The sequence below is a fragment of the Cryptomeria japonica genome, chromosome 7, assembly GCF_030272615.1.
Source record: "Cryptomeria japonica chromosome 7, Sugi_1.0, whole genome shotgun sequence".
Classification (NCBI taxonomy): Eukaryota; Viridiplantae; Streptophyta; class Pinopsida; order Cupressales; family Cupressaceae; genus Cryptomeria; species Cryptomeria japonica.
In genome coordinates this window covers 616,304,539-616,314,126 of record NC_081411.1, presented here as the reverse complement: position 1 = coordinate 616,314,126, position 9,588 = coordinate 616,304,539, and the positions used below count along the sequence as shown (strand labels likewise).

General features: G+C 36.0%; 1 protein-coding gene across 3 annotated transcripts; it reads right to left on the bottom strand.

Annotated features, from left to right (window-relative positions):
• Window positions 1-1,133: 1,133 nt before the first annotated feature.
• On the bottom strand, window positions 1,134-5,880 carry LOC131035834 (rac-like GTP-binding protein 5). 3 transcript variants are annotated; one of them, XM_057967575.2, is made up of 8 exons: window positions 5,723-5,880; window positions 4,868-5,019; window positions 4,611-4,698; window positions 3,626-3,735; window positions 3,408-3,471; window positions 3,230-3,294; window positions 2,530-2,595; window positions 1,134-1,740 (listed from the first exon to the last, which is right to left on the bottom strand). In XM_057967575.2, exons 2-8 carry the CDS (start codon window positions 4,964-4,966, stop codon window positions 1,642-1,644), a joined length of 591 nt encoding a protein of 196 aa, XP_057823558.1. In that variant the 5' UTR covers window positions 4,967-5,019; window positions 5,723-5,880; the 3' UTR covers window positions 1,134-1,641. The 3 variants fall into 3 exon arrangements, with proteins under 3 accessions (XP_057823558.1, XP_057823557.1, XP_059063609.1); XM_057967574.2 differs by having other exon boundaries at window positions 5,344-5,872; XM_059207626.1 differs by lacking the exon at window positions 1,134-1,740 and having other exon boundaries at window positions 2,576-2,595; window positions 3,202-3,294.
• Window positions 5,881-9,588: the final 3,708 nt, after the last annotated feature.

Genomic DNA, 9,588 nt, shown 5'->3' with positions numbered 1-9,588 from the left:
TACATGTTTAATACAATTTATTGCTATGCACTTGTATTTAAAGGCATTTTATGTGCATTCATTTGAACATCATCTCATATCAAGAATACATTCAAATATCTTTCCCATTCAAACAGGAAACATGCTATAAACACTTCAATCGAAGCTCTAAAACAGCTATATGTTTGCATCACCATTATAAAGCATTAACACATGTGATCACTATCCATTTAAATAATTATAAAATTCATCATTTCAAAGGCTTGACCTAGGTGAACATGACCCTTGCAATCTAGCATTCTCCTCTTTGTGATTGTAGACACCACCGGTCCTTGACAATTAATACAAAGAATAAAATCAGGCATCTCAAAAAGCAAGAGTGCCCTCTATACCAAGTCAGATCTGCAGGCCACAAATCAAATCTGTGCCCACAAAAACGACCCAAATCAGCAAATTCGACCCTCCACAAAGTTGACAAACTGATTTGATTTCTCAACTAGCGTGACATATTCCAATGTAACAGCAGATTTATTCATCATCATTGTACCTGGAGCCAAATGCCTAATCCCTTCCAATTAATTTTTTAACACAGTATTTAATGTTTGAAATATTACTGTTAAAGCTGTCATTTTGATTATTCTAAGTTGATTTATACTGAGTTGTATCTTATTGGACTAGCCTAGATAAAACTTAGGAAAAGGTTGTTATTTTCCTTTACAAGTAGCAATCTCCTTTCCAAATAAGTAGTCCTTAATAAATGTTTGGCTTTCCTTTGTAGTCTCTATATTGCCCGCTCGCCGTAGAGAAGGACTAAGAGAGACTGCAAATTTTGGAAAATAACACAAAAAAATCCATGCTTAAATGCAAATTTAAAGTTAACAATACCGGTCAAAATGCACCATCTGGCAATCCTTCGTTATTTTGAAGAAGGATATAATTTAATTCTGGGTAGATTTAGGACAGTTCAAATCATTTCCTTTTAGAGGTCATATGCTGAAATAAAGATTTTCCAGTAAATGAATGTACAGAGAAATTAAAACTACTTCCTTCAGCAGAAAATGTGAGCTGTATTCTTTTGTCAATCATTAAAATACCATTGCATATTGAAACAACATAGCACAAAACTTAAAAGTACAAAAATACAATTCTTCCAGTACAGAGATGAACTGTATTTTTCGTATAAATAATAGCGAACTTTGCATATTGAAACAACGTAGCACGAAGTTCAGAAGAACAAACATACACTTGGCTTCTCCACAAGGCAAAGTGTAAAACATTTCAATGCCATCAGCATAAATCTTAAGAAGCAAAAATTCATCTACCATCGACCAATCCCCATGGTCAAAAAAAATTGACCATTCTTGCCATTGTACCATAGGTCCATGAGCAGTTATAACAAACAACTTTACATTTCAAAACAGTTCTCTGTGACTGCACTGGTCAGGGATATAAAAGTTATAAATCAAAGCCCTTCACCCGAGTATCTGGCTTCACAAAAAGGAACTCAAACATGGTGTACTTCTTTCTAGACAATGCTAATCCTGTCAGAAAAGAGTAATAAAACACAATATATAGGAAATCTTATGATAGCCTTTGATTGGACCATAAATTACACATCTTCAGAAAGTCTCGTGACACCCAAGATGGCAAGATATCGATGCCTTACAGAATAAAACATGTCCTTTGCTTCTTTCTGCGCTTCTTCTGCTTGGGTGGTTGAAGAACCACTTTGATTGCAGCATCAAAAACAGCCTTCACATTCTGAAACAAAAAGGAACAAATCAAATTGTTTCAAGAAACTTATGAAGATCTTAGAGAATGCCAACTCTTGATCTAGATGCTTACAAAGAGTCAAAATCCAGGCAGTGTACAGTGGCAGTGACTTAAGAATCCCAAGACTTTCCAAAAAGCAAAGACAAATGTTTGATTGTGCTACGGAAAAGAAGATTTGAGACCAGAGCGCACTGACAGTCAGCCAAAGATCCCAAGTTCTAAGAAAAATGTAGGGTAAAAATTGATAGTAAACAAATTTCCAATACATGTACTATTTATGACTCTATGTACGTTGCTGCAGTGAAGAGGAGCACCAGGACTTGCTGAACCAGCATTCACATGGAGGGCTTAGCTTTTGATACTTTGTCATACTTAGAATAATGTAAATTTAAAACCTCCACTAACAACCACAGCAATAATGTTCATCTACATGAAGCTTTAAGCTAGCACTATCAAATCATGTCAGAGGATCAAAAAATTACGTAATTGTAACTTGGCCCTTCCCAGTGTTGAAAGAGAACCTTGCCTGACAGTTGACTTTCCTATAAAGAAGAATTGCTAAGCAGTAATGTGGACCTTCCCCAGTTAAACTAAATAGGAAGTTCGACTTTTCATACATGTAAAGAATGCTATACAAGAGAAAAGGGAAAAAGTCACAGGCCTATTTCTATATGTCAAAACTCCAATGACATTAAGTTTCCATACAATATTCAATTCTCATACTCTGAATATTTCTCTAAATTGAAATACCTGTAAAATGCTTCTCTACCAACATACCTGCTGTGTTTTAGAGCTGCATTCAATGTACGCAGCAGCCCCAATCTGCTTCTTCAAATCTTCACCCTGAAAATACAGAAAACCAATTAGAAGCTGCAAGCGCATTCAAATCTGGAAAGTGGTTATAGTGAAGCTTAGCTCCAAATAGAAGGTGATAAATTTGTAGTTTCACAAAAGAATCAAAGATCAAAACATACGAGAATGCACCACATTTGACCTAATAATGTCATGGATACTTGTGCAAAAAATAATCAAGAGGCTCCTCTTTTAAAAATATCAAAAGCCACAAGACTTCAGAGGCCTAAAAGAAGTTTATCCGGTTAAAAGTTAGACCCACAACAGCAATACCCAATATCATCACATCAATCCATGAGAGAATTGTCACTCAGAAAACAAGAATAAAACAACAATAGCCAAGATACTAAAGCAAGGGTTTGATAATACATAACAAATTTTAACACGTAAAACATAAAAGTGCTAACATTGCCCAGTATGTGAAATTTGATTTATATCCTGGAACAGCAAACTGGGGCCTCGCTACTAGAAGAGACTTACTTTTGGATAATTTCACTAGGCATTACTGCTGAAAGCAAAAAATTCTTAATACTAGTCCTCTGGTACCTAATCGCAATCCTAATATGGAAAAATATCATATTAGACATTTTTACGCACTTATATATTCTTGGAGGTAAAAAGCCACCTGAGCTGTTGATATAGGGGCTGCTCCAGGATGATCGGCAAAAAACTGTTTGTCTTCTCTTAAATCTGTAATCGTTCAAAAGACAAGTTCTTTAGGATAAAAACAGAAAAAGGAACATCAGTCAAAAAGAGAAGAATCTGAGTCAAGCTAGAAAACAGGGAACATAAGCCCATCCTACCTAATTTAGTCCCCACCAAAATGATAGGCACAGATGGTGCATAGTGTCTCAATTCCGGAATCCACTGCCAGGAGATAAATAAGAGAAAACATAACCTTGTCAATATGGATAAAAATACAGGCCAGAAACAGGCATATTTTTGTTCAAAAAATAAAATGTAAATACAGCAGAATCTGCATCTGCAAACACAGATAACACAAACCACTGTGGGGCAATACCTTTTTGGAAATGTTTTCGTAACTGGCCTTGCTGATCAGGGAGAAAGCCAATAGGAAGACATCTGCACCTCTGTAACTTAAAGGCCTTAGCCTATTGTAATCCTCTTGCCCTGTACCAACATGGCTAAAACTATTAACAGAATATGATGAAGAAAATGCCATGTCCTGCTTTTAACACATCTACATTATTCCTTAAACCAATATGCAGTATATACTAGATAGAATAGCCAGCGTTTAAATGGCTTCACTATAGTGCTAAAAAAAGTTAAAGCTATTTTATGGTGAGAAAACAGCAATATAATCCATGATTCCTGAGAAACGGTTGAGTGTAGCACAAGGCAATTGTCATCTCAGCCGATAGCCAGGCTCAATCCTTGAGGATGGACCTTCTCAAAATGTTTTCCATTGTCTGCAATCACTAAAATTGCATATGGCAGCAGCATCCCCCCCTCCCACCAAAATAAGGAGAATATGCAACTTATAAGGTTAAGACTGAGCATAATTTAGAACCAAAGCAAACGTTGCAACTTTAGAGGTGAACTATGGAGTGACAGGAGGAGATGAACAAGGAAAGTGACTATTCTTCTACAGACCCCGATTAGGTGTTTTGGTTACGACCCTTTATCATCAAGGATGAAGATATAAGTTGCATACTCACTAATTCTCTGTAGAAAGATACCTGAAAAGTATATTGCAAGCAGCGGGTGTATGTTTTGAAATATAACACGGAAAGTGGAGGCGTTGCTAAATACCCCTGTTTGGTCTTTTGGTTAACGGATCATACTCACAAGTGTAAAGTTATGAGTCCATTACATTCTCAGATACTCACAAAACTTTGGAGTGCGTATTATTGAAGTTTAACCAGGGAATAGATATTGAAGTTTAACCAGGGAATAGATGAAGGATAACTGAATAAATGCCATTCCATATTTCTGAATGACATATACGTACTAAAGTTGAAAACGGAAACCTAAAACAGTGTTACCTGCCGTGTCCCAAAGGCCAAGATTCACCGTACTCCCATCCACCACCACATTTGCACTGAAGTTGTCAAACACTGTTGGCACATAGTCCTGGCCACAAAATCCACACAGGTTCAAAACCCATGAATGTCCCAAAAAAAAAATGAAAATTTAAAGACATTTAAAAAACAAACCGAGCAGCCCACTACGCCCTTAATATCCCAGATTCAAACACTTATTTACTTTGTCTCCATCAAGGCAGGGCAGATTCAAGACTTACAGTTGGGAAAGTGTTGCTTGTGTAGGAAATAAGCATACAAGTCTTCCCCACAGCACCATCCCCCACGGTCACACACTTTATAAACCTTGCAGTACTCATGGTTGCCCTTACTCTTCAGAAGACCCACTGAATTTGTTTAAACATTTCCTGCACTGAAACGACCCCAAACTGTCAGTATTCCCACAATGTACAAGACCTATTGCAGTTCTGTTTCCAAAAGCCAAAAAGGAGGTCAGTCTTACACAGTTTTGTCCTATTTTACTACTACTTTTTCCCTTCCAAAACAATTGACAAGGCTTTTCCCTTGAAAACATACACCTCTGCCTTCCCCTTCACTCCTCCCCCAAAACATACAGTAAACGTTAAATGGCACTAATGAGGTCTAGAATAAAAAATGTAGACACCCAAATGATTTTAATCCTGTAAACTAATCAAAACAGAAAGGCTATGGAAAAGAAATCAACAATACCACATACCATGGGTTCAGAAAGGCTGCATTTTAGGCTCGGGGCTCAAAACTGGGATATATAAACCAATACAGATGGGCTTGACTACAGACCAAAGAACGGATGCTGGATTCAACTTTTTAAAACAAATCAGACTACAAGGCAAACATGTGCTAATTTAGGCCATGAATGAATATACTAAAACCTTGACAAGTCATTTATATTTTAAAAGCTGTTCCAGATATTCTGAGACTAGCAACCATGGAAAGGATTCCAATATTATAGTGTTTAGCCAGAACATCATGGTTGGGATTTGTTCTTATAAAATATCTCATGTCCATTCCCAAAAACATAATCTATTCTAAAGCAAACAACTTTATTGCTTTCTTAACAAAGTAAGATCACCCACATTAAGCCTTAAATTTCACTCTTCTTGCTTTCGGTCTCCCTCCTTTCAAATTTCAAACTTGAAATTCTTCTGCAGTAAAGCACGTCTTTTTAAAGCATTCCCTTCATGGAGATTGTGCCTGGTATTGTGGAATTTGAGGACATTTGAGGATGTTTTTAATATACCTAATATAAAATTTGTCTAATGAATTTGAATGGTCCCTAATGAAAAGATGGGCCCCCCTGGTCGAATGAGCCAAACCAGGTGTGGGACCCAACCCAACTCAATTGGTCTCGATGAGCTATAGACATACACTTGCTTGTTTGACAAGCTCATTAGGAGATATATTGAATGGCGGTCGACCCAACTGAGTGCACGGTAGTTATGAGATGTCACTTCATTTCTTATTATATCGCGACTTCCCTAAGCAATCTACGTGTTCTAATGGCATGCTTTCCATCAGGATTACTCTAAATAATTGCCTATGCCTACTTTAATCTTTTCCTTTCGAATCGAAGTGAAAGAACAATTATAGCGCGATTTCTAGGTTTGATTGTGTACACTGTTCAACACTAAAATTGCATCGATAAATCTACTTTTATAGAAGAATGGAGATGAGTGGAGAATGAGATCGAAACTGTATAATAAAAAACATAGCAGCAAATGCATAAAGAAAGAGGAAGGGTAAGGAAGAATGTTTGTTTCAAAGGTTAAAAAGAAATCAACAAGAGAAAGGAAAGAAGAGGAGCTTTTGTGGTGTCTTATTAAGTTGTGTTTTGCATTTTGTTAGGAGATGAGTATTAATTATAGTCTATGTTCTAATGACTGTTCATTTATCTAATTCTCAATTACTAATATTAATGAAATCAGAAAAATATTAATAAAAAATTCATTAATAAATTTCACATGTGTCAATAATTGGCCACATTATTCTCAGTAAGAATTTTTGGACATTAATTGGAAGAGTTGTACAACTTTATTGGTACCCATAGTGCACGACTATTAGGGCATTTGTGCATAAGTACTAACCATTTTTTAAGTGGTTGTAGTGCACAGTTATTGAGGCATCTTTAAGTAGGTACCGGGCAACACTTTGAAATGGCTACTTTTTTACCCTTACACACATAACGTATCCCACAACATTCCTCATTACTACATATAAGCTAGAACAATAGTTACAAGCAGTTAAATCGCATACGATTACAACAAAAAAAATTGTTGAAATCCAAAGTACCTTTTAGGATATGTGGGTGCACAAAGTTAGCTATAAAGACTACTATAAGCTAGAACAATAGTTACAAGCAGTTAAATCGCATACGATTACAACAAAAAAATTTGTTGAAATCCAAAGTACTTTTTAGGATATGTGGGTGCACAAAGTTAGCTATAAAGACTACTAGTACACTTCCCCTATTAAGGATGGTAGTGTGGCCAGTGACATTTTATCTAGGATGAATTTATGTAGGTGTGTAAAACCAAATAGGTTAATATGACATGTCTATTGATGATTAAGATTTAAGAATCAAAACATAAAGACAAAAAAATATGATATTTGATTTGTGTCTTTAAGATATTTGTAAACGTTGATTCATTTAGAATTATCTATGTGTTTCTTTTGTTTGTTATTTGTCATCTATTAATTGTTTTTGTATGCTCATTTGACTTAGAAACTAGGTTAGAATTCTTTACATGTTTCTTTTGTTTGTTATTTGTCATTCATTAATTGTTTGTATGTTCACTTGACTTAAAAATTGGGTTTTTTATCCTAAGTTTTGAGTTTGTTGTTTGACCAAAGCGATAAACATATGTTCATTCAACATAAAAATTGAGTTTTCTATCCTAAATTTTAAGTTTGTTACTTGTCTAAAGTGGCAGCAATATGTTCATTTGGTTTAAAAACTTAGTTTTCTACCTTAAATTTTGGGTTTGTTGCTTGACTAAAGTGGCAAACATATGTTCATCGCAACTAACTTTCTACTACTAAAGTGTGGATTTTGCAGTGAGTGGCATAGTTGCCTAGTTTATCCAAATGCATGGCTAAATACAAAAACATGTCCATTTTAGATATGACAATCATTCATTTGATTCCAAATTAATAGAGTTTTTACAAATAAGTTAACTTTTGTCATTTCACAAGTCCAAACTTTGAAAGCCAAAATTATCACAATGTGTCATATAGTCTTTTTTTTCCAAACTATTGGTTATTTATAGATCAACTGAATATTGTTTAACCACTGGGTCATTAGCAAATTTGTCTCAATCTTATTGTCTTATTTTGTGACGACTTGTCTTTCTTGAAGATAAACCCATCATCATGTTTCATAATAGAAAAAAGGAAGTAATCTAGATCTTGGAGCTATGAGGACTCAACTACAAACATTAAGCAACCTAATTATAGGTATGAAAGTTTTTTGTTTGAATTTAATTTAAATTTCCTTTTAATAGCATAAGAAAGAAGGACTACAAAAGATTGTATTAATAAGCACAGGTTTGGTTTATTAGCTAAGCGTCTTTTAGAATAAAAAGTTGAAAATAGAAGAAAATGTTTGTTGTCTTTGTATTATTTATTGTTATTTTTTTTTTATCAGTAATAGTTTTTGTATTATATTAATGCAAAATTTTAAGCATACATAAATGCAGTCTCCCATAGTCCATTTACATACTGTAGGCAGCAAACCCCCATACTACCCACAACCATATAGTATGTTCTAAAAAATTGTACAACCTATGCAAGTCCAAAAAAGACCAGTTCAAAGTTGCTCTCGCCAAACCCAAATATTACAGAAATAGTTTAGTTTTAACAGTTAACTATTTTCAAAAAATTTGTAAAAGCATATAAAAACAATGGCCAAATGGCCACTCACTCGTTGTCGCCCTGGCTCTCCTTCTCCCCTCCCTCCTTGGTGGTCGGAGCTTTACCTCTTGTCACTTCACATTTCATCTTTGGGATGCAATCCAAACATCCGAAATCGGGATCACCTTCCAAGCTCGCCAGCAACTGAACAACTCATCCTTCCTCAAACCTGTCTCTCAGGTCTCTACCGACTTCCATCTGTGCTACCACTTATAAAGCCTTCAGGACTTCATCCGCCCTAATTAGTTTCACACATAGCTTCATAGCTTCCCATCCAATACGAGCACGTTCATGGCATTGTTCTTTTATATCATCCTCCAGCCAAAGGACAAAAGGTAGCAGCACCTCCTGGTCATCTCCCTCCTTGATACAAATGCCTACTCGAGGCACAACCCAATCCAAAAGTGAGTCGAGATTGAGCAAGTACTCCCCATCAATCAATTTGGTCAATGTGAGTCTAATCTTCTCCACCTTCAACTCAAACTCGCATGTCCATGCCAAAATCAAGGAGTACACCTCCATATTCATCTGATATCGATGATGGACATACACCACCTCTTTTGCAAGCATGAGGCGTGCCACACTCCACAGCTTCTCCGCCTTGTAACAGAAAAGTCCCTGCATCCTCTTCTCCGTCACCTTGCCCAGGAATGGCACCAACTTCTTATCTGTGTGCAGGGTGAAATTTGCTTCCATAGTCACCTGCAAATTGAAACTACACCAGCTTCTGCAATGACAATGTCATAAAAGCCACAAAGTAGTGCAATCAATTAAAAAACACACAAACACTAGCTCACAAACCAAAGGGAAATAAATTCCTCCGCCATCATTTAGGATGAGTAATGAATACTGAAGAGATGGCATAAATGCCATGAGATTGCATGGAAGATTTGTTGACATCTTGCACCCGCATCAAAGCGTGCGACTTGCCAAAGATAACTACCACATTCAAGGAACAAGCGCCAACTTGCGTGGTGTACTTGCCAAAAAAACTTCCCTCGCTTACAAATTGCAAGCTGCAAATTCCTAAAAG

Coding starts and splice junctions, on each gene's coding strand:
- LOC131035834 (XM_057967575.2), bottom strand. CDS start 4,966: ATGAGTACTGCAAGGTTTATAAAGTGTGTGACCGTGGGGGATGGTGCT. Junction 4,699..4,867: donor CAAGCAACACTTTCCCAACT/GTAAGTCTTGAA, acceptor TTTTGTGGCCAG/GACTATGTGCCAACAGTGTT. Junction 3,736..4,610: donor TGGCCTTTGGGACACGGCAG/GTAACACTGTTT, acceptor ATGTTGGTACAG/GGCAAGAGGATTACAATAGG.